The 25,818-nt window shown below is 42.6% G+C and overlaps 1 protein-coding gene across 2 annotated transcripts in view; it reads right to left on the bottom strand.

The window, feature by feature from the left end:
* The window catches only part of C3H6orf118 (chromosome 3 C6orf118 homolog), a 130,374-nt gene that overhangs the window by 75,778 nt on the left and 28,778 nt on the right, over positions 1 to 25,818 (bottom strand). For both annotated transcript variants that reach the window (XM_033935676.1, XM_033935677.1), the window contains exons 3-5: positions 19,067 to 19,189; positions 16,121 to 16,180; positions 11,143 to 11,267 (exon numbers count right to left, since the gene is read on the bottom strand). In XM_033935676.1, coding sequence (XP_033791567.1) covers positions 11,143 to 11,267; positions 16,121 to 16,180; positions 19,067 to 19,189 — 308 coding nt within the window. The remainder of the gene's footprint in view (positions 1 to 11,142; positions 11,268 to 16,120; positions 16,181 to 19,066; positions 19,190 to 25,818) is intronic.

The raw sequence follows: 25,818 nt of genomic DNA, 5'->3' as shown, positions 1-25,818 counted from the left end.
ATTAATAAACGTCTTGGTGGAAGGTTTGGTGTATAGAACCTTTATTTTGGCGAGGAAAGCATCAGAGATTCCATACCATCTCAATACCTGAAAAAGGAAAGGCCACTCTATTCTATCAAAGGCCTTTTCTGCGTCTAGCCCTACTGCAAGAATCTCTTGATCCTGACGGTGTATTTGAGATATGACATGGGCAAAGGATCTGGTATTATCACTAGAAAATCGACCATTGATGAAACCACTTTGGTCTGAAGAAATTAATTTGGTAGCAAAATGTTGAAGACGAACCGAGAGCAGCTTGGCGTAGATTTTCGCATCGACATTAATTAGAGATAATGGTCGATAATTGGCAACGTATCTCTTGTCCTTACCCGGTTTGGGGAGCACTATCAGCGAAGCTTCCGTAAAAGTATCGGACGCTTCACTGTCAGCTATAAGATGTTCAATAAATTGCAGGTAAAATGGTGCCAGGATTTCTTGGAAAGCTCTATAGAATTCAACTGTCAATCCGTCCGGACCTGGAGCTTTCTTAAGGGCCATAGACTGTATAACATCCGCTAGCTCAGATATCGTTATCGGTTTATCTAAGGTTGCGTTATCATTGTGATCAAGTGACCGGTGTGGTATGTCTCTCAAAAATTCACAGGATAATTGGGGATCGCAAGGATTCGATGTGTATAAGGTGCGATAGAAGTCCATGAAGGCCTGGGATATATCTGTAGGATCAGTGATCTCTACTCCGGTGTCAAGTTTGATAGTTTCAATATGTGATTTCTCACTGCGTTTTTTAAGGAAATTAGCGAGTAGGCGCCCACATTTATTACCTGTCGCATAATAAGATGCTGACTGTTGAAATACAGATTGAGAAGCTCTGTGGCTCAAGGCAGAGTTATACCGAAATCTAGCCTTATTCAGATTCATTAAGAGATTCAGATCCGTTGGAGTACGTTGATGTTGTGATTCTAAAGCTTTAATATTATCTTCCAGTGATTTCTGTTCGGCTTTCCATTTTTTAAGTTTATGCGCTGAATAATTGATAGTTACTCCCCGAACATAAGCTTTAAAAGCATCCCAGCAGCAAGTCCATGATGTGTGTTCGGGTTTATTGAATCTGAAATATTCAATGATCTGTAAACTCATATGCTGGCAAAATTGTGGGTCTTGCAGAAGAGAATTATTGAATCTCCATTGAGAGGTACATAAGCGAGGCATCTTCTGTTTGAGCTGAATAGAAATAGCTGCATGATCTGAAACCAGTATAGGAAGGATATCAGACTTCAGTACAGTGGCACTTAAGGATTCACTGACCAGGAAAAAATCAATGCGCGAGTAGGATAAGTGCGGAGGAGAATAAAATGTGTAAGAATCAATATCTCGATGCATGTGTCTCCAAATGTCAAGAAGTTTGTTATCTTCAATTAGATTATGCAGGGCATACCACGAGCGAGTTTTCTTGTATGCACAGGAGGACCGTCTATCTCTACTGGAATCCATAACCAGATTAAAATCACCAGCAAGTATCAGTTGAGAGTCACCATCTTCAAGGAGAGTTTGATGTAGTGCATGAAAATAAGTTGGGCAGTCCGTATTCGGGCCATAGATGTTCAGGAGACAATATTTCTCTCCAGCATGGAGAAAATTAACCTTGACCCATCTACCGTTGAGATCCGTAGACGAGGAAATTATGGAAAGATCAATTTTATTTCTAAATAGGGTTAGAACCCCACCTTTTCTGTCGATAGCAGGTGAAAAATATGGTGGAAGAGCCCAGGGATATTGGACTTTAGCTGAGGTGTTGGAGTCCAAATGAGTCTCCTGAAGCAGTACAATATCCGGCTGAAAACCCTCAAGATACGTCAGTATTTTTTTGAGCTTAACTTGGTTGTTGAGACCTTTTGTGTTCAATGATATAATGTTAAGAGACATTATAAGACAAATGATAAAGCATATAAACAGTGCATTGCAAGGAAATCATCATATATTCATTACTCTGAGGAGGCATACATGACATCCTGATGAAATATGAAGTAGTAATAACCGAACTGGCTGTTAAGTTGAAAGAGAACAGTGTATACAAAAACAGTAAACAACTATGAACAGCTAAGTGAATGCACCACATATCCCCTATGGTGACTAAAGTGTCACCTCTAGTAGACAGTGCGAGTGCAGCCAAGGGCGCCCAGAAACAGGAGCCGGAGTAGCTAGGGCTCCCATCACCCCCTGACTCATTTATGATAGAAAAACCAGACATGTAATAAACTAGCACTCTCATCATAGGAAGAACATATGATTAACAAGGAAAGAAAGAACACCGTGGCAGTAAATAGAACAGAACAACATAGATATGCCTGTGTAAGTGTGATCAAGTCCACAAGGAAAGTGTGTCACAGTGGGTTAAGTTAGACCTGGTTAATAGGCGTCGGTGAAAGCTGTTCAATATAGGTAGCCAGGTCATCTGGATTGGTAAAGTCCTTGGTGTTGTTGTTAAGGGTCACCCTCATACGCGCTGGATACATTAATCCAAATCTTGCATTTAAGGATTTGAGCTGAGGTCTGAAAGATAGCAGGAGCTTGCGACGTTGAGCTGTAGGTTTGCTCAGGTCTGGCACAAATAGCAGAGTGGCGCCCTCATGCTGGATCGGAGCTTTAATTTTCGCCCTTTGCATGATACTGAGGACGTGCTGGTAGCGCAGGATTTTCATCACAAAAGGTCTGGACCGACGGTCAGCAGGAGTGCGGTGAGAGAGCACTCGATGTGCATGTTCAATCTCAAAATCATGGGTAAATGTAATATCAAGCAATTTGGGTATGAGGGTTTCCAGCTGCTGAATAAGATCATTGTCTCTGCCATTTTCAGGTAGCCCCAAAAGTCGTATGTTGCATCGACGGGACCTGTTATTATTTTCCTCCAGCTCCTGCTCTAAGAGTGTAATACGAGCTGTCTGGCGTCTCAGCTCAGTTATTTGTAATGAGGTCGCGTCCATCTTGGATTCAAGGGTGCCTACACGTGTCTGCAACGAGGCAAATTCAGTAGTTAGGTTGGTGAGTTTTTCATTTCGTCGGTGCTCACCTAAGTTTCAGTCACTAAATCTTTCAGCTCCCTCAATTCATTAAGAATTTCGCGGCTAGAATCGCCAGCGGGGGAGGAGGAGGGGAGCGGCGTTTTCGAGGGAGAGACCGGGTCCGGCTTGTGCCTCTTTCCCATTTTTTTGTCCGACATCAGGGCGGATAAAGGTGGCGATTTCCACCACTGTCTTCCCCACGGTGTTACAATTCAGCGGCAGAGTGAATCGCTGTGAATAGCGATAGTGAAAGTGGTATTTATGCGGATTCTATTAGAGGGATCCGGGAGCTCCGCGCTCAAGCAGCCATCTCGTGCGGGCTCAGCAGCGCCCCCCCCCCCCGAACTGTAGTTTTCTTATGAAATATCTAGTATTTTAGACCGTTACATTAACGGGTATTAGAATATATGTCTGTTTGTCTTTCTTTCTGTGTCTCTCTCCCTGGCCCCCTTTGTCTGTCTGTCTTTCTGTGTCTCTCTCTGCCCCTGTGCCTTTCTTATTTTCTTTCTGTCTCCCTTCCTCTCGCTGTCTGACTTTCTTTCTATCTATCTGTCTCTCCCCCCTCCCCCTCTACTTCCCTGTGCAGCAGCCACAGCAGCATTCCCTCCCCTTCCACTACAGCATTTAGATCCCTCCTTCCCTGTGCAGCAGCCACAGCAGCAGCAGCATTCCCTCCCACCACACACCACTTCCCTGTGCAGCAGCAGCGTTTCCCTTACCCCCCTTTCCCTTCCCTCGGTCTTGCCTGCTCCCTTAGTCCCTTGCCGACCCCACCCTTCCCTTCCCGCAGTCCGACAAACCTGCCGATTCCAGCAGAGTGTGCAGCACTCTATACATGCTGCTTCGGGGCCTTTTACTGCCCTGATTTACTCTGGCACATCCCTGATGACATCATCAGAGACGCGGCAGAGCAAATCAGGGCAGTAAAAGGCCCTGAAGCAGCATGTGTAGAGTGCTGCACACGCTGCTGGAATCAGCTGGTTTGGAGTCAGGACCGCGGCATCCCTTTGCGGCTGTAGTGTTTTGGGCTTCCCTTCCCGCGAGGTGTCCCCGCGGCTCCTGTCGATCCCGCCAGCGTTGGAAGCCTTCTCCGACGCTGGTCTGGCTGGTGAGAGGAGCCGACACGGAGAACAGGGAGTCCAGCGCTGGCTTCCAGTCCTGCCGGCGAGTGGTAGGTGCTGGGAAGTAAGGCTGGGGACTCGCGCATGTGCACTCCTGCGGCCACAGACCTACAGATCATGGAAGCACGCAGATAGGAGTGCGCATGCGCGAGGTAGGCTTTTATTATATAGGATTCCTAACCAGTTTTGAGAAATTATTGAGTTACAAGAAATTTAAATCTTATTAGAATTAATGAACTGAGGTTAAGATTAAGATTAGGTAGTGATATTTATTAACTTGAGGTATAAATTAATTTAAAAAATGATAAATTAATCAATCAATTAAAAATAAGTGTTAAATTAATGGTTTTAGTTATGGTAGGGAGGATGGGTTCAAGCCGGTGATGCTATCAGGAGTAAGAGAAAAGAAGTCTTTTCTCTCTTGGAAGAAATCCCAGAATGGGAAAAATTACTCCATAATCTGAGGCTTGTTCCTGTTTAATTAAGGTTTAATTAAAGTTTTAGAAAGATTCTCTACAGCCCATTTTGACTTTTTTAATAGTTCTAGATTTTTATATTTAACTATTAACAACCATTTAGCTCTTCTAATTTATTGTGTAAAAAAACATTCAAGTCATAATCCTGCCCTAGTCCTGCCTACACCATGCCTTTAACACACCCCCTTGAGATTTAGTTGAGCAGCTCAGAAATCAGTCTAGAAAATTGGTTTTGAAAATACCAAATTGAAAGGGTTTGGCGAGAAAAACATCAATCAGCTACTTTATGCTATTCTTTGGATGTTTTCTTTTTTGAAAATGAGCCCCTAACCGTAACAGATGGCAAAATTACACAGGGGGCCAGCTTTGTCAAACTAAAAGTTCCACAACTCAGGAGCATACAATAGTCTGCACAGTTGTTGTTGCCAACCAAGTACCGGATCTCGGCTAGCAGGTAGACACACAGAATAGTCTTCCTGCAGAGATGGTAGAAACAAAACTGTCCACCGATGAAAACAAAAACTGTGTATACAGATGTTCTGGAGATAATTTATTAAACACTGACATATAAAACCATGAAAATTCATTTAAAAAAGTACAATGATAAAAAATACTGTGATAAAAATCCAACCGGACCCTACACGGTCCGTGTTTCGGTGAACACGCCTTCCTCAGGGGTCCTAAAAGGAAGAGGTAATAATGAATAATGATAAAGAGAAAGATAAAAAATGAAAAGATAGAAAGATAAGAAGTGACTGTGATGCCAATCTGGAGCATGCATATTAGTGTCTATACTCGACTGCAAGATAAAACAAGTGAGCCAAGTATGACATGCTATGTACAGAGGCTTGAAACATCAACAAGAGACATGAGAGGAAAAAGTGCCATAGGTGTGTATTAGAGTATAAACTTAAGCACAGGAATCTATAAGGTGTCTAAGAGAAGCCATAAGAATGAAAAGTTAATAGAATGAAGAAACCATGGTGCATGTCTGATTTTGAAAACATGAAGAGATATGTGACACAATGTAATGATGAGAAGACATTATACATACCAATGGTTTGCAACCTCACATATAAAGAATTGGACTGAAAACAGTCTATTGTCTTTAAACTATATAAAAAAAGACATCGTATTCAAACATGAAGAAACCATAATAGGACATGAACACATAGAATAATGCAGTTAAAATAACAGAATAAAATGACTTGGTTCTAAGACAGCAGGACAATTTTAGCTAACAAATTACTAGACAAATCATTTCATATTGTAATTTTAAAGTTAAATGATATAAGATATGTAAAACATGGTCACGATGAAATATAATGCACCCATGAAATGAATGAAACAAAGATGTGAATGGATTATATATATATGAACTAATAATTAAAGAGCAAACTGAATGTTCATACTCATGGACACTAAAAAGCAGTGAAAGTAAGACATGATAAATTGAAATCCATATATAACAGTGCATTAACAACCATGTGAGGTAAAAATAATAATAATGACAGGTACAAATATGGCTTGATTCATAAGGACTAAGGCCCTGATTCTCAAAAAGTGCGTCCCGATTTTAGGCAGCTGTAGGCGTCTTACAGCTGTCTAATCAGCCAATCGGGATGCACGTTTTTAAAAAAAAATGCTCCCCAGGCAGGCCTGAAGGCACCTCCGGGAGCCTAGGGAGACCCGCAAGACGCCTAAGCTCGCCTAAGGGCCTTAGGCGAACCTAGGTGGCCCTACGCGTCTCCCTAGTAGAGGAAGAAACCTTAAAAATGTAGGCCAGCAAAATGCTGGTCTACATTGTAAGTAGACGCAGCTGCTATACTTATCGCGGCAAGGGATCTCTCTGCCGCTATAAGTATAGCGGGCCGCGGCCTGTCCGATCGGATGCCCCCCCCCCGACATTACCGATCTCCCTCCCACCCCGACACTACCGATGCTGGCAGGAGAGTGCCCAATCCCTCCTGCCCGAAGACAGCGCACCCCCCTCCTGCCCGAAGACGGCGCACCCCCCCCCTCCTGCCCGAAGACTGCACACCACCCCCTGGCGCTAACAACCCCCAAACTAACCTGTTCTTCAGGCCAGACGGTTCTTTCCCGTCTAGCCGGTAAGCCCGCCTCGTCGAAATGAGACGGGTTTGCCCCTTCCCGGCCCATCCCGCCGAAGCCTAAGGCCTGATTGGCCCAGGCTCTAGAAGCCTGGACCAATCAGGCCTTAGGCATAGCGGGTCCGCCCATCCCCACTTGGCCAATCAGACCTTAGACTTAGTGGGGATGGGCGGACCCGCTATGCCTAAGGCCTGATTGGTCCAGGCTTCTAAAGCCTGGGCCAATCAGGCCTTAGGCTTCGGCGGGATGGGCCGGGAAAGGGCGAGCCCACCTCATTTCGACGAGGCGGGCTTACCGGCTAGACGGGAAAGAACCGTCTGGCCCGAAGAACAGGTTAGTTTGGGGGTTGTTAGCGCCGGGGGGGGGGGATGTGCCGTCTTCAGGCAGGAGGGGGGGTGCCGTCTTCGGGCAGGAGGGATTGGACACTCTCCTGCCAGCATCAGTAGTGTCGGGGTGGGAGGGAGATCGGTAATGTCGGGGGGGGGGGGCGGTTGGTAGTGTCGGGGGGGGCGGTCGGTAGTGTCGGGGGGGCATCCGATCGGACAGGCCGCGGCCCGCTATACTTATAGCGGCAGAGAGATCCCTTGCCGCGATACGTATAGCGGGCCGTGTCTAATCTAACCTAACCCGATTCTCTAACCAGCGTCTGTAACATGGACGCCGGTTACAGAATCGGGGTTTTAGTGTAGGCCGATTCTGAATAGGACGCCTCTCCTGGGCGTCCTATACAGAATCAAGGCCTAGGTGTCTTGCGGGCCTCACCTTCAATATAGGCGGCCTGCCTGGGGAGCATTTTTTTTTTTTTAAAACGTGCATCCCGATTGGCTGATTGGACAGCTGTAGGACGCCTACAGCTGCCTAAAATCGGGACGCACTTTTAGAGAATCTGGGCCTAATGGTCTACAGAAGGCAAAACTGACTGATGACCATAGTTAGGAGAACAGCAAAGATTTAGGAAATGAGAAAGCACATAAAAAGGGAAGCTGTGCTGAAGTAAAAAGCAAAGCAACGAAAGTGGAGAAAAAACAGCTTTATATACCTGTATTAAAGGTTAAGCCAAAAAGATTAAAAGCCCCATGTGGCTTTGGGATATAAATAAGGCTGCACGCTAAAACCGTGAGTGTGTATATCCTGTAGTGTAATTACAAGTTGACGGAAATTTAAGTTAAAAAAATATACTTCTTTTAATTCAAAACTGGAACAGAAGTAAGACACACCAGATAGCCAAACACCACTGGACACATAATTTAACTTAAAAATGTAACATAAAATGCTAAAAAAAACTATAATATGCTAAAACGTTATAATGAAACAAGTCCAAAAAACTTACCATGTGAGCAAAGAACACCGCAGACAAGCTGAAGTAGCAAAAAAAATGCTAAGAAACAAAAACTGTATCTGAAATCAAGAAATCATTGGACATTAACAGAAGATCTCTAGAGGAGAGGAAGGGATTGTAGAGCTCAGTAGTTAGTATGGATGGGCAGACTGGTTAGATCATATGGTCTTTATTGGATGTCTGATATTCAAAAATGTTTAACCAGGCAGGAGAGGCTCTCATCAAGTAAAAACCTCTGAGCTGGCCTGCCACTGATATTTAGCGGTACTTAACTAAGCAGGTTAGGGTGGTTAGCAGCAACATTCATCCCACTAACCAGCTCAGTATATGGATAAAGTTAGGATAGCAAAAAAGCCGAGTTAACCAGGCATCAGTCTGAATATTGGCCAGTGCCTGGTTAACTTTCAGGTCAGCCACATAGGCAGATACATTAGACTCTCAGTTAACTTGAACCCACGGGGATAGATAGATGCCAGATAAATGTAGTTTCTGGTTGCTTGGGAGTTACTATTAAAAATAGGCCTAACTAATATATACCCCATACTATGCCACACCATAAACTGTTCCAGACAAACTATTGGGCATGTGGTAGGCAAAGCATGGGCGTACTCACAGTGGTGTAGAAAGGAGGGGAGGAGGTCCACCCCAGACACACTCTTGGTGAGGGTGCCAGCTCTTCTCTTCTGTGCCCCCCTGCTCCTTCCCATTCCTCCCCCCCACCGTGCTCACCTTCATTCCCCCACTCCCCACCCTACCTCTATCTCCACTGGAGCGAGCAGCATCTCCAGCTTTCTTCTTGTGCCAGTGTCAGCTCTCCCTCTAACATTACTTCCAGGTCCTGCACCTAGGAAGTGACATCAGAAGGAGAGCCGATGCTGGCATAAGCAGCAGGTTGGAGTTGCTGCTCGTGCCAAGGAAATTAAAAGGGGTACAGGTAGGAAAGGGGTGCACAAGCAGTGGGAGGGGAAGGAGCGAGGGGTGGAGGGCAGGGGAAGGGCACCACTGCCCTGGGCGCCTCATACCCTCACTACACCACTGCATACTCAGTTGTGGTATGCCAAGTTTACACTTAAATTTCTGCCAGAAATTGATTTTATTTTCATTTTTCGTATTACAGCATGTCTTTGATTTTTTTTGCTGGTTGCTTGAGAGTTCTTGCTGCTTGAGTTACAGTTAACTGAAAGTCTACTCTATCCAATGCCAGGAACTTACAGCTGTGGGCTGAATATCAAACTCTAGTGCAGTGGTTGGAAAACTGCTGCTCTTTAGCCACTTGAGTGAGGCTCACAACTCGTCTAGAGCAGGGGTTCCCAACCTGCTTCCCTTCCCTGTAAAGAGGATGCTGAAGCGCCGGGCCGACCAACCTTCACCACCCGACATCAATTCTGACGTCGGAGAGGAAGTTCTCGGCAATTGCTGCCTGGCTGGCCCGGAACTTCCTCTCAGACGTTAGAATTGACGTCGGGTGGGGAAGGGTGGGCGGCCCGACGCTTCAGCATCCTCTTTACAAGGAAGGGAAGCAGGGAGATCTCAGAACTCAGCGGTGACCTGTTCCCCGATGGTGGCGGCGGCAGCCTATTTCCCGCCGGCGGCCTGTTCCCCAATGGCAGTGGCTTGGTGGAGGGCATGGAGAAAGAAAGAAAGGGGGGGACCGGGAGACAGAAAGAAAGAAGGGAGACAGACAGAAAGGGGGTATGAAGAGAGAAAGACAGAAAGAAAGAAAGGGGGCATGGAAAAAAAAAGAAAGAAAAGGGGCACAGAGAGAAAGAAAGATAGACAGAAAGAAAGGGGGCATGGAGAGAGAGAGAAAGAAAGAAGGGGCAGGGTGAAAGAAAGAAAAAGTTGGGGGAGGGAATGAGGTCTGGAGGAGAGGAAGCATAAGGGAGGCTGAAAGAAGGGAAGAAGTATTGGATGCACAGTCAGAAGAATAAAGTGCAACCAGAGACTGATGAAATTACCAGACAACAAAGGTAGGAAAAATGATTTTATTTTCAATTTAATGATCAAAATGTGTCTGTTTTGAGAATTTATATCTGCTGTCTTTATTTTGCACTATGGCCCCCTTTTACTAAACCGCAATAGCGTTTTTTAGCGCAGAGAGCCTATGAGCATCGAGAGCAACACAGGGTATTCAGTGCAGCTCCCTGCACTAAAAAACGCTATCACGGTTCAGTAAAAAGGGAGGGGGTATATTTGTCTATTTTTGTATAGTTGTTACTGAGGTGACATTGCATAAAGTCATCTGCTTTGACCTCTTTGAAAACCCCTGGAATATAAATGATAATTATCATTTTCTCTGTGTACAGTGTGCTTTGTGTTTTTAAAAATTTTATTGTTGGTAGATCATTTTGACTTGGCCATGAAGGTAAGGGAGGGGGAGTTGCTGAAAGACATCTAGTAATCCTTGCAGGCTTGACTGTGCAGAGAATTATTTTTGTAAAATCATGTTTTGTAATGTGACTGGTATTATTTAGACTTTAATTTCTATGAATGAATAGAATGAAAATGATATAAAATTGCTGGCTTGTTTTTATGTGCATGCACTGAAGGGAAGTGGAGAGAGAGTGGGCTGAGGACACTGAACAGATATGGGGAAGAGAGAGTGGGGAGAAGATGCTGATTTATAAATTAACAATTGTACAGAATATTGTTTCTTTTTATACTTTAATATAATAAGTTCAGTATAAAACTATTTGAGGCTTGTGTGGATGGGATCAGATGGTTTGCGGAGACAGAGACTAAGCTCGCGGGGATGGGATGGGGATGGAGACATATTTTTCCCCATGTCATTCTCTAGGCTCTGCCACAAATCGATTTTGACTACATGGGGGCGAGAGGGGTGTCAGTCAGGTTGAAGTAGCTGTCGTAGCAGAAGCGGGCGCGGGGTATGGCTCTCAAAAAAAATCTTAATCGTTGTACTGTTAATCTTTGGCTCTTTTGACTAATGAGTTTGCCTACCACTGCCCTAGTGGATTCTGAAGAAATGTCATTATAGTGTATATTATTGTAGAAGTAGTACATATTACCGTATTTACCTTTCATTGTTAAGTAAGACAAATTTGGCTTTATCTTCCAGGTCTTTGACTTCCTTTATGGCCTCCTTGACTTCACAGGTCTTGACAGCTCTATTTTTCACATCACGCATTTGAACCAGGAAAGTCTATTCAATTATTACAACAACAACAAGAAAAACACAACCGCAGAGAGAATAACACTTTGCATACAGCATCTGATATTATACAGGCATAGGAGCTTAAGTTTTCAGCTTCATTTAGGAGCTTGTATCATAAATTTAGGCCTGCAGTTCATTTATTTAATTACCTCTTATATAGCAACTTGAGCTCTAGTAGTAGTATTAGAGGTCACTAGCACCATTTTGAACCCAGAGTCAGTAAGGGCAGAAGCAACTGGGGATCATTCCTGCCTGACCCCACTACACATCAGAGATTTAAAAGTTAAGCCCAAGGAAGCCCTACAGGAGAGGGGGAACTTGCAGGTGAGAGGATCTGCACGGGGGGGGGGGGGATATTCTGGTTGGGGGGGATGTGAACCTGGCTAGCCATCTGATCCCCTGCTCACCTCAAAGGAACCTTTGTTCCTCTCATCAACACTTGCTGATTGCCATCTTTCAGGCAGATGTTCTTGGATATTTATAGGGATTCCAGCTTTTCAGTAATTGGCCCCTATTCTGTGGAATCCCCTTTAGGACTGAAAAATCTTTGAAAAATTTTATGTCTCAATTAAAGTCTGATTACTTTAAAATGGCATTTGACACTACTCTTTCATAATTTTCTTTTCCCTTCTTGCTAATACGGTTTTTCTATTCACCTTTACCTTTTTTGTCTTCCTTTTTGTTCTTCCCCATAATATATTGTAAATCTTTCCTTCCCTTTATAGCCAGATTTTGTTTGTTTTATCATGGTTGATTTAACCCTGTTTGTCCTTATTGATTTTATAATTTTTAACCCTTTTCATTGTAAACCGCATTGGGCTAATAATTTAGCTATATCATATAAAGCAACTATAACCTTCCAGGACTCAGGGCAGGATTCTTCCATTTGAGATTGTTTTCCAGTTAGAGGGGGCCTAGGATCCGGGGGGGGGGGGGGGGATTCCAGTGAAAGATTGTAATTCGGAGTGGAGGCCTCACAGGAAGCTAAGATTTTATCCAATCTCTTTAAAATGTTCCTACTTCAAAGAATTGCTAGCTAAAAAAGCAAACAATTAAGACTACATCACATTATTACAGTGTTTTCAACCAGTGTGCTGTAGCTGCTCCCTAGGTGTGCCATGGAGTCTGGAGTGCAACCTGGCCACCCACAATCTAGCATCCCTTCTCTCCTGCAGATCCAGGATTGCTGCCTTCTCCTTCTTCTGACCTCCTCCCCTAACCCTATACTCTTGTAGCTTACATTTTTCAGGCCTCCCAGTAGTGATTCAGAGCCTTCCCTCTGCCATGTTCAGCCCTTTCTAATGCAACTTCTTTATTATGCGAGGTCTGGACACAGCTCAGAGAAAGTCCCAGAGTGCATTGTGGGTCGATAGGCTCAGGGATGGCACTTATGAGAGGACAGGGCTGGAGGGAAGAGAGAGAAGTGTTGGACCTGTGAGAAGGGGAGAGAAGTGCTGAACCCATAGGGAGGGGGCTAGAGAGAAATGTACATAGATGGAAGGAGAGAATGCTGCAAATGGAAGGGAAGTAGGAAAAACACATGGATGGAAGAGAAAAGAGTGAGGGAAATACACATGGATAGAAGAGAAGAGAAGAGAAGGGAAGAGATGGAAAACTAGATTTGAAACGGAGGCAGAAAATAGAAGAAAGCTAAATGTGAAAAATCAGTGTTAAAGATGGATATAAAGCAGGAAATGAAGAGAGAAAAATGGACAGTAGGTCCTGAAAACAGCTAAGTTTACAGAGAAAAGGAATCAGAACCAGAGACAGGGAACAATATTATTAGAAAAATAAAATCTTCAGACAAAGTTATGAAAAGTTATTTTATTTTGTTTAGAGATTGAATTATGTCAATTTTGACAAATTGTATCTGCCAGTGTTACTTTGCACTATAATAACATGACCATTTATTTTTTCCTCAAAATGGGACAGGACACCCCCACCCCCAGGATCCTCCCCCCGGACCCTGTTAAATACTGTATAGTGCAAAATATAGACGGCAAATATACATTCTCAAAACTGACACATTTTGATCACTAAATTGAAAATAAAATCATTTTTCCTACCTTTGTTGTCTGATGATTTCATGAGTCTCTGGTTGCACTTCCTCCTGACTGTGCATCCTTTCTTTCTTTCATTTCTTTCTTTTTCTCCATTCTCCCCCCCCCCCCCCTTTCTTTCTTTCTGTCTTGATGTTCTCATGTTGAGTCAGCAACTTTTCAGCCTCAGCCAGGGTGTTTGGCATATCTTCTGAAGCAATTGCAGTCTGGATTCTAGATAACCAAGACGAAGTCATCCAGATCACGCAGAAATTGTTGCAATTTGCTGTCCTCCCCAAGGGACTCTTTCCGATTCTTGAGAGTAGTTTTCATTTCTTTCCATACATTATTGATTTCAGGATGCTCGGCTTTTAGCTTTTCTGCCTCTTTCTCCAGATCAGTTAGTTTAGCTTCAATAGCTGGTAGGTCTCATTCCATGCCTTTTAACTTCCTCTCAAAAGTCATGATGACTCCAGCAAAGGTCATTGGTAAGGAGGCTCTCCCTGCCCCCCTTTCTTTCTGTCTGTATCCCTCCCCCCTTCCAAGCCACTGCCGTCGCAGAAAAAGGCCAGGTGCATGCAGCAGCGACTGCATAAGCCTTCCCCACCCCTCCCATTTCAATTTTGACATCAGAGAGGAAGTTCCGGGCAAGCCAGGAACTTCCCTTCCGACATCAGAATTGATGTTGTGGGGAAGGCTTATGCAGTTGCTGCTGCACGTACCTGATCTGTTGCTGCGTAGGCGAAGCAGGGAGAAGCGTTGCCTTTAGATCGCCTGTCCCATTGTCCCCATTCACAGCTTCAGGACACTTTTTTGTGAAAACATGATATTTCGGCATCCCAAAGCCGTGCGTGGGTACAATGGGACAGGCAATCTAAAAATGGGACGGTCCCATTCAAAACAGGACGTATGTTCACATTAGCTAAATAGCATGACAAGTATTTCTTTATATTTCTCTGGTATTGCTTGACATGTAGAGTCCAGTATCTCCACCTTCAGCTGATTGGGTCTTCTGTACATGCTGTTAATGAGAACAAGTGCACTGGGGCTGATAATACTGAGAAGGGCGAGAAGAAAGAGTATATCTATGCCTATGAGAGTAGTAGGATGCTCACTTTGACTTACCCAAAAGTGTCTTAAATGAGGAGGATGCAGAAGGTGCTCACTGGGAGGAGAAAGTGTTGATGATATCAGCATGTTTCTTGATAAGGTCTGCAACCACCCCAACCTTCTCTCCCAAAAGGTTATCTCCACAGCAAGTGGTTTCTTCCTTCCTCTCTCTTCTCTTAACTCTGTCTTGCCAGGGTTTTCTATCCATTTGTGATTTTTCTCTTTTCGCCTGTCTTCAATTCCTCCATTACATCCATCTCCAGCATTGATCTTATCCTTTCAATTCCTTCCATTCATTTTTCTGCTTCTCTGTCCAGATTTCATTATTACTACCCAGTTTTCAAATTTCTTTCTTTTTACTACATCTACTTAAAGATCTCCATCACTTTCCCTCACCCTGGCCCACCCTATGCCCTTCCTCTTCCTCAGACTTCCATTGTGTCCTCTTCTCCTTCCATCTTCTCTTATTCTATCCAGTCTCCTTCCTCTCTCTCCCTTCCAACCAGAATCTCCCCTTCTCTCTTTCCCTTATCATCCACAGTTTGCCCCCTCTCTTTCCACTTCTTCAGTGCTGCCCCTTTCCCTCCTTCCATCCAGAATATCTTCTCCCCCCCTTTATCATTCATCCCCCAGCATTCCCCTGTCTCCCCCATCATTCACCATCATTTGTCTCTCACCCAATACTCCTGTCACAATCTTTTTTCTTTCTCTCAATCATGCCGCATGGTCATATCTCTCTTCCCCCTCTCCTTAAGGAAGGCTCTTCCTGGTCCCTTCCTTCTGCAGAGCCTGTAGGAATCTTGAGCTCACTTCCCTGCCTGTCACCCATTCTGTGGGGCCCTAACCCTATGCATGCCACTGCCAGCTTCTCACCCTTCCCTGCCTGTCACTCGCTTGCTCTCCCGCTGCCACTGCATTCAAACAACTAACCCATGCCACTTGTTGGCTTCCTTATTCCTTCTTCCCCCTCATGACGTGACTTCCTATTTTGTGGAAGGAAGAGGAGGAAAGCTGGCAGCAGCACACACAGCATTATGGCCCCGCAAAATAGGCTAGATTTGTTTGCACACTGCCATGACAGCGGCAAGAGAAAGAGGGCAGCGAGTGACAGGCATGGAAGGGAGGGAAGCTCACCTCACCAGCCAGTTGGGGACCCTTAATAGCTGTGAGGCCCAGAGCAATTGCCCAGTTTAGGGTTATCATTTTTCAGGCTGCAAAATCTGGACACATCGCCCTGTCCTGTTCTGCCTCTGGCCCTGTCCATTGCACCCTGGCCGAACCCAGTTCTGCCTTCAGCTCCAGCCTGTTTTGCCCCAGCCCCTCCCAGTTCAGCCTCCAGCCATGCCCTGCCACCACAAACCTCCTATCTTCTTCCCCAACAAGCTCCAGTCGCATCTGGAGGGCCTGGAGCATGTGTGGATGTGTGTGACATCATCCACACTTGCTCAGATGCTCTCCACATGTGGCCGAAGCTTGTCAGGGGCTTAACAAACCCAGACAAACTGCCGGGTTTTGGAAAGTCCGTCCCAAACACCAGACAGTCTTCTAAAAAGAGAAAATGTCTGGATTTTTCTGGATGTCTGGTAACCTTAGCCCAGTTTGCCATACCCCCCACCTGTGGCTACAAAGGCCATAAACAAAAGTAGACAACCTATTTCAATTGCTAAACTCAACAGAAAAGCATGAAATTACCTTACATTGTGTATCTGGATGAGAATCCAGAAGCACTTCTAGATACAATTCATATGCATTCTAAAAAAAAAAAAAAAAAAGTGATTTCAGTGTTATGGTGAAACACATTACTGGAAATGAAACAAACATCAAGTTAGATACTAAGCAAGCTTAGAATTGCCAACAATAATTATCATCAAAATGTCTTTTAGATTTTCTTTGTAACCATAGGCACTAATTAAAAGAGTTTGAATGAAAGACACTCCAATGTCCAAGATAGTCAAATGCAAGACTTTATCTCACATTCGTGCTGTGCTTCATTCTCTAAGTTTTGACTAATCTTACTGGTCCTCAGTGAGCCACCAAGCACTCAAACTACTCTCATTGTGCTGGGTTTTATGCTCCCACTCGTCATTGGATCCAGTTCAATAAGTATTTCAACTGTTTTTGATAATTATAATTTAGTAAACTTAAATAAATATGCACTAAAAGTACTTAGCTGTGCAAAAGACACCTTTCAACGGGGGTAGAATCACCAAATCACCAACATGTTTCGCCCGTATAATTCAAAAGGCTTTCTCAAGGTTCCCACTCCCTAAAGAGATTAAAAAAAAGACACCTAAGTCTCCATACCCTAACGCTAAATTTTAGAGCATATTTTGCATCTTTAGATAATCCTAATGCCATTTAAAACACTTCTTATTTCACCCCTATTTCCCTACCTCTTTACACCATTCACACCGACCATTGAGCCGCTCTTAACCCACAAATTTAAACGCTCCATTAGGATTATCTAAAGATGCAAAATATGCTCTAAAATTTAGCGTTAGGGTATGGAGACTTAGGTGTCTTTTTTTTATCTCTTTAGGGAGTGGGAACCTTGAGAAATTGTACGGGCGAAACATGTTGGTGATTTGATGATTCTACCCCCGTTGAAAAGCGTCTTTTGCACAGCTAAGTACTTTTAGTGCATATTTATTTAAGTTTGCTAAATTATAATTATCAAAAACAGTTGAAATACTTATTGAACTGGATCCGATGGCGAGTGGGAGCATAAAGCCCAGCACAATGAGAGTAGTTTGAGTGCTTGGTGGCCCGCTGAGGACCAGTAAGATTAGTCAAAACTTAGAGAATGAAGCACGAATGTGAGATAAAGTCTTGCATTTGACTATTTTAGATTTTCTTTGCCATCTCTGGATGGTAAAAGAAATCTACATTTCAGGTTCAGCTTACTCTAAAAATACAATTAGAGGTATCTTAACATGTCACTAGCGGGTGAAATTGAATACTACAATTAATAACAGAATGCCCAATTTTTAGCCACAGCAGTCAGCATTTAGACAAAATGCCAGCTGCCATGCTTAAAATAAAGCTGAATATTCAGCGCCACCACCTAAATGTGCTTTCTAGTTAATGCAGGGGTGGGCAACCACGGTCCTTGAGGGCCACAATTCAGTCGGGTTTCAAGATTTCCACAATGCATATGCACGAGATTGAATTGCATACTATGGAAGCAGTCCATGCAAATTAATCTTGTGCATATATACATTGTAGAAATCTTGAAAACCTCACTGGGTTGTGGCCCTCGAGGACTGTGATTGCCTATCCTTGGGATATTGAGCAGAACTTTATTGTATGACACGAAATAGGCCATGTTTTAGGGGGTTTGTCAAAATAATTAAAACAGACAGACAAAATTATAAAAATGCTTTAACAGACTGAAATCACAAACTGATCACATAAATGGTCGGATTATGTATAGGATGCCTGGTCTCAGAAGCTGCCTAAGTACATCCACCAGTAGGAGAGATGCCAAGTCCCTCCTGCCAGACCCCACTCCTCAAAAAATCAGCAGGAGGGATGCCCAGTCCCTTTTGCCGGAAACCCCTCCCCCTCAAGATCATCGGCACGAGTGATGCCCAGTCCCTCCTGCCAGAATCCTCCAACCCTCCCTTAAGATCATCAGCAGGAGGGATGCCCAGTCCCTCCTGCTGGAACTCCCTCCCCCACCCTCCCAAAGATCATCAGCAGGAGGGATGTCCTCCAGTACCACAACATCCCCCCCCCCCAGCACACCTGGACCCCACCAGCACCTTCTTTAGTTGGCCGGTCAGACATCCCTCTGGCCGGCCATCTAAAGAAGGTACTAATGGGGTCCAGATGGGCTTGGGGGGTGGTCGGGGTGCTTGAGGTTGTCTGGGGGGATGGGGGTCCAGTTGGAGGGAATGGCATTCCTCCTGTCGATGATCTTAGGGGAGGGTTCAGTTGATGTGTCAGTAGGGTGATGGCAGGAGGAATTGGATACTCCTCCTGCCACTGACATTTGGGAGTGGGGTGTGTGACTTTGGATGTTTCGGCCTGAGGCACTGGGCATCCCTTCTGGCAGTAATCTTCATGGGGTGAGGGGGGAGGTTCCCTGCCTCAGCCACTAAACTGATCGCAGCAGGGAGATTCCCTTGCTGTGATCAGTTCAGCGGCTGCGACTATTTGAAATGTAGGCCACTTCTGGGCAAAACCATGCCCATGCCTAGCCTTGGGTGAGCTTAGGCGGCCCTACGTGTTTCCCTAGGCTCGCGAAAATGCCTACAATTTAGGTAGCCTGCCTCAGGGTGTTTTTCTAATTTTTTAAAGGTGTGTCCCGATTGGCTGGTTAGGCAGCGGTACGATGCCTACTACCATGTACAATCGGAACACCATTTATAGAATTTGTCCCAAAATGCAGACTCAAGTAAAACCATTAATATGTCATTTGACCACTATTCCCTTCTGCTGGAACCCTCCCCCCCCAAAAGGTCATCATCAGAAGGGATGCCCAGTCCCTCCTGCAATAACCCCTCAACCCTCCCCCTAAGATCATCGACACGAAGGATGCCCAGTACTAATGCTTACTGCAGCTTGATACAAAGATCACTAAGGAATTAGAAAAGGCTAGAAAATTGTATCATGAACTTTTAAAGAATATGTTACCTTAATCTGGCTCAATAAATCACCAAATATTACTGAATTATTGCAGACATCTTGAAAACAATCGCTAAAGACCTTTAATCGCTGGAAATGCAGAGGGTTGATATTGCCGAGTTTCAGGAGCTCCTGCAGAAAAAAAAATATATATACAACCTTTAATACATTGACAAAAGGGACTATACAATAGAATTTACTATGCACACAAGTATAAACAAAATAAAGCCATTACAACTGCACAAGGTTCCTGGGTTAAAAGCTGGAACTTGATTCTCTGGTTAGTTAAGATTGGTTTTAGAATTCCTTAGGCATATTTCCTTAGGCATATGCCTTAGGCATATTTCAAGAGATGAGATAATTAGAACATCCTAGAGGTTGAAGTTTAAAGAATATAAAAATAAAACCGGTAATCTAAATACACTTTTGTTCAAACTCAATTCTACATGTTAAAAATAGTACTAAGGAGATTTTTCCAATGATAAAAATCACTTGCATAAGGCTGAGACCACGCATACTTCTCTTATACATGATATCTCAAACTGTGAACAGTTTTCATTATTATTTTTTTCCAAAAAGATTGTGTTTAATTTCTGTTCTATAAAGTTAAATGCTAGGGTTGACTGCAAATTGTGGCCGGGCACTAGCCTGTGGCATGTAACCAACGTTGTTAACCCGGTCACTAATTTCTGACCGAGCGGTATGATTAATATAGAGTTAGTAGAACTGGCTGTCTGAAAGAGGAAACCCAAGATGGATAAACAAAAATAGTTTTATTCACTTTCTCTCTTTGTACTTTCCAAAATAGTTCAACAAAATATTTTAAAGGTACTAAACCAAAACACAGGAACCTTTCCTCTGGACTGGTAGATAATGCTACTTCACTGTAGTACAGTTCATAACATTTCTCAGCTGAACTTAAACACCACCAAAACAAAAACATTCTTCTTTCCAAGCTCAGTTCACTGACCTGTTCACAGCTGGTCTTCACATGATCTAAGCCACTTGTTTTAGATCTGCCTTTTACATTTCAAGTCCGCTGGCTCAAATCCTCGGTTCCCAAGCCTTGCTGGGTCTCTCAAAACTTCAACCACGTGACTGAAGCACTCCACTGGTTTAAACGCTGTTTTAAACCAGTATATGGGATTATTCCACCCTTAGATCTGCTTGTAGGACCCACCCAAAGATATACCTTATTATCCCATCTGATCTTTATAGCCGAGAGTAACTTCATACAATTACTTTTCTTTTGCCAGCAGAAATAAGTCTTCTCGCAGTTTAAACAAAATCCTTTCTTCAGTCAGAAACACTAACTTGCCTCTGATTGCCTAATTGGTTAATTGCCTCACACAGTACTACTTCCTTGGCAACTAACAGTCTTTACCAGAATTGGCTTTCTTTAGGTAAGCTAGGAAACAGTTTCCCTTAAAGCTTCATAATCCTTGGCTTCATTTAGCATAGGTTTTCTTACATTTGTTTCACTTTCAATTGCAGAACAATGGTTTAAAACACATTCAGGCAGTGTCCATTTTAACAATCTCAGCAGTGTCTAAATTATTATCACTGCCCAAGCCTTCTTCCAGTTCCATAGACTCATCAGACTCAGAAACCCCCCCTCCTCCCCCGGACCATTCCTCCCACTGTATCTCCTCATTCAATGGGCATACCTGTGGCTTTGGCTCAGTTGGGTCCTGCTGCCTCTCTGAAGCTAGGTTTCCACTTCTGCTTCCTCTGGGCTTAGCAACAGGCTGTCTCTGCTGCTCTCCCTCAGTGATACAGGAGCTTCCCTTTTCTCTTCCAGCAGTACTGTGATCACCACCAGCCCTAGGTGTCTCTCTCTCCCTGATAGGCCGATTGTTTCTCAAGGCTCTGACCTGGTCTAAACCAAATCTCTGCCCAGCAATAGGTACATCTGCTTTACCTTTGGGAATTAACCCTTTCTGCACTATTTCTCCTAGGGATTTTAACTCAGGGGTTACATATTTTGGACATGGTAAATGATTGCCTTGGTTGCTTGACCTGAGACTGTGCAGGAACTTTGGGCACTATGGGCTAGATTCACTAAGCCCACCAATTGTGTTTGCAAACGTGCCCCGACCCAATTTTCCTCCGATCCGATTCAATAACCTCTGTACCAATCATCCTCTGAGCCAATCCGCACATGCAAATGAGGGGGGAACAACATACAAAGCAGGAAGGACGTGATTCACAAAACAATTTCAAGTACAGTACACCGACTGGGCTGCCCGATCAAAAAACAAGCGACTGCTGAGGACCATTCGCTTGTGCAAAAAAAGCCTGCTCTTTGCCCCAATTCTTCTTCTCCTGCTCTCTGCCATGATTCTGCTTCTCCTGCTCTCTGCCCCAACTCCATGGTTTTAACCCATAGTGCAGTCCCGCTTTTAACCCTCAGGTTAAAACCACAGACTCGTGAAAGTTTCCAGCTCTAAAAAAAACAGTTTCCAGCTCTTCCTTCACGGTGAACATGTGCAGACCATCTATAGGCAAATAAGATGGTCTGCGCATGCTCAAGAATCACTCTCCAGCGATCTGTGCGTTCGGTGGGGGGGCGTGCCTCTGATCATCCTCATTTGCATCACCCCTATTTGTGAATCAATCAGCCTGCCTCGGATCAGACAGGATTGGGCAGGTTCGTGAAACTAGGCCTATATTTTTCTTTTCCACAGGCTTAAATGATGCCTTTCCCATTCATTCCATTACTTCTCATTCATCACTATGAATGAGAAGTATGAATGAATGAATGGGAAAGGGTGTGTTTTGGTATTGTAGATGTGAAGTAAATAAAGGGGATTGGGGAAACAAAAGGGGAAAAATACTTTTATATCAGTAATTATTTTCTTAGTAATACTAATTCTAGTATTTTTAATTTAATATATTGCAATAATACTGATGCACTTCTATTAGTTATGAGATGACTTATGAATATACTTTTGATAAATGCATGGTCATGTCAGCATATATGTGATTCAACTTGAGGTTTTAATTTTATTTAGGTGGTAAGTTTAGACATGTTATCTAGGGTAAGTTTAGTGGTCTCTGGGGTATTTCCATTTTTAAAGTTGTACTTATTATTTAACTAGTAATTAAATTATATTAAAACTACATTGAATATGTTAATATTCAAAGTAAAGTACTGTTTTATAAATTATTTAATTTTATTGTTAAAGAGGCTAAATAATCTTCATTGCATAACTGTTCAATTGAATACTCAATACTTAACATATTTGAGAGTATGATTGTTAAGCTAATCATAATTTAAATATTAAATTTGTTTAACTATTAAAAGGGGGGATAATTATTAGGGTAGGTATGATGGTTTCTGACGTATTTCCTTTTTCAAAGGGGTACTTTATTACTTTACATAATTCCTTAGAAATTAATTTACAATGAATATTCATTAAATGCAATTGTACTTTAATGTTAAAGCGGGGTATTGTCTCATGAATCATTTTAATTTACTGATAATGGAGCTAACTGATTTATGTTGCATACTGTTTAGCTGTATTTGCAATGCTTAATAACATTTGTAGTTTAAGGTGATAGATGATTACAATGTATTTAATTAAAGGCTCCTTTTATCAAGCCATGCTAGCAGAGTTAACGCATGTGACTTTTCATCACGCGCTAACCCCCACGCTGGCCTAAAAACTACCACCTGCTCAAGAGAAGGCGGTAGCGGCAAGCGCGGCCAGCGGTTTAATGCGCGCTATTACATGCATTAAACCGCTAGTGCGGCTTGATAAAAGGAGCCCTAAATGTGGAGGATAATTTGGAGTAGTTAAAGAGTGCCTAGGGGGGACGGTGGTTGCTAGTCATTATGGGTGCACCCAAGTTTATGAGATATTTGTTGGGATGAGTTTGGAGTGGGAGGGGGAGGGGGTTTAGAATGGGATCCTGGATGTGGGAGGAAATTTTATCTACTTATATGTTCAAAGAGAAATCAAGAGAATATCTGGTAGTATGGTATAATTACTTAAAATGGCTTTAAAAATATTTTCTTTGAATGTTAATGGACTTAACCATCCTATTAAAAGGAAAAAAAAATGTCAATTTTTTAAAACAACAGGAGGCAGATGTTTATCTTTTATAAGAAACACACTTATCACACATTGAAGCTGCCAAGTTAGTTGGGGAGTGGGTTAAGTATTGTTTTTGTGCTTCTGTGGTGGCAAAAAAGGCTGGTCAATAAAAGATGTTCTGCTGTATTTGGTAATGTCTAAGCTGATCCTATGGGCAGATGGCTTCATGTAGATATGACTTCAGAAAATGATGCTCTGACACTTTTTAATATTTACGCTTCTAATTCAAATCGGGCCGAGTTCTTTAAAAAAAAAAACTCCAACAAATAATTCTGTCACTGGCTACATCTAATTTACTCATAGCCGGAGACTTCAATGCTGTCATGGATCTATTATTGGATAAACAACCTAGTAAGCAGCTAAAATCACTAGGTCTAGACAATCTTGTGCAGTGTTGCGGATTGAAGGATATATGATGGATTCTTCATGTTAATGCGCATGAATTTTCTTTCTGCTCACATGTTCATAAATCATTTTCAAGAACTGATTACATCTTTGTTTCAGATCATTTAATTCAGAAGGTTATAAAAGCCAGCATAGGCCCAATCCTTTTGATGGATCATGCTGGAATTTGGATAGAGTTTCAGGTTACTGAAAAAGATTCTATTAGACCTGTTTGGAGATTTAATAATACATTGCATGTAGATTCAAACTTTCTTGAGGAAATTCAAATAAAAATGGACGAGTATTTTCAACTCAATACCTCAGAGTAAATCTCTTTGGAAACTATTTGGGATGCTTTCAAAGCCACAATGAGAGGGCAGATAATTTCATATTCGGCACACATTAGAAAACAACTAAAAGTGGAATTTTCTTAATTTGGAACAAAATATTTTGACATTAGAGTCACAATTGGCCTCAAAATGGGAACAAAATACTTTGCAGGCCCTGTTGAAAGCTAAATATAACCATAATGAGATTTCCTCACAATTGGCTAGGAAAGATTTGTTTTCTCAACAAGCTCTGTATTATGGAAATTTGAATAAAGCAGGAAGATTATTGGCTAATTACCTTAAAGCAAAAAAGAGATGAGAATGGTAAAATTCATTCTCAAATTGGAAATATTTTAAAACAATTTTTACAAAGCTTTATATTCTTCTGAGCCTTATTCAAATAAAGAAAAAGAGGGATTAGAATTTTTAAAATTAATCCAGGGGCCAAAAATTCCTGAGCATATGAAAGGAAGTCTCGAAGCGCCTAAATCACTTAAGGAAATCCAGGCAGCGTTAAAGTCCCTCAGAGCTAGATCCGTTCCAGGTAGTGATGGATTCACAGTGGAGTTTTTCAAATCATTTCAAATTATATTATTACCTCTTCTTCTAAATTTATATCATTCACAACTGACTAAGGGTTGTATTTCAGGTACTATGGCAGAATCTTTAACCATTGTTTTGCCAAAGCCAAATAAAGATCCCATGTTGGTTTTAAACTACAGGCCTATTTCTTTAATCAATGTAGATGGAAAACTCCTGGCTAAGTTATTAGCTTTAAGACTAGCCAAGAATCTCCCTTATATGAATGGTATGCACCAAATGGGTTTCGTTGCTCAAAGACATTCTTCAAATAACACCAGGCTGGCATTTCATATGTTAAATTTAGCAAAAACAATGGATGATCCAGCCTTCTCTGTCTCTTTGGATGCAGACAGAGACTTTCATGTATCAAGCAATGGATTTGCTTGGTATTGGTTCAGGATTCATACAAATGATTCAAACCTTGTATAGCTCCCCCTCAGCCAGATTATATATTAATGATACTTTTTCAGAGCGTTATGGTCTGAAGAGGGGAGTTAGGCAAGGATGTCCCTTATCTCCTTTGCTTTTTGATATTGTTTTGGAACCCTTGTTGTTGGCTATACAGCAGGCAAAGGAGATACAGGGGATTCCTTATACAGGTCGGGAATATAAGATCTCTGCTTATGCGGATGATATCTTGCTTCATTTGAAGAATCCTGAATCTACCATTCCGCATTTACTGGAATCGATAGATCAATTTGGAAAATTCTCTGGATATAAAATAAATTGGAGCAAATTAGAGGTTCTTCTGTTAAACATGCACTGTGTAAAAGGACTCTTTGATCCTTTCCCATTCCTTTGGAAGGAAGATGGTATTAAATATTTAGGTATTATGATTCAGAAAACATTAGAAGACATAATGACAGTAAATGAAAAATTCTTATTGCTGAAAGTCAAAGAAATGTGTGAGCATTGGAACCCCTTATATCTTTCTCGATGGGGGAGAGTCCAAACTATTAAAATGATGATTTTGCCTGTATTTTGCTTCCAAATGAGTATGTTGCTGGTTTATTTTCAAGGGTTCAAACCCCGCGCTGCTCCTTGTGACCCTGGGCAAGTCACTCAGTCCTCCATAGCCCCAAGGTACGTTAGATAGACTGTGAGCCTACCGGGACAGATAAGGAAAAATGCTTGAGTACCTGATTGTAAAAACCGCTTAGATAACCTTGATAGGCGGTATATAAAAACCTAATAAACTTGAACTAAATTTATTTGGCTGAGTAAAACTGCTAGAATTGCTTTAGTATCTTTGCAAAAACCAATTGCGGTGGGTGGGGTAAATTTTCCAAATGCCTGTAGATACCATCAAGCTTTTATTATGCGGCAGAGTATGCATTGGATCCTTCCTGAACTCATGGAGCATCTT

The sequence above is a fragment of the Geotrypetes seraphini genome, chromosome 3 (assembly GCF_902459505.1).
Source record: "Geotrypetes seraphini chromosome 3, aGeoSer1.1, whole genome shotgun sequence".
Taxonomy (NCBI): Eukaryota; Metazoa; Chordata; class Amphibia; order Gymnophiona; family Dermophiidae; genus Geotrypetes; species Geotrypetes seraphini.
The sequence above is the reverse complement of the archived record's forward strand: the minus strand, read 5'-3'. Positions and strand labels throughout refer to the sequence as shown.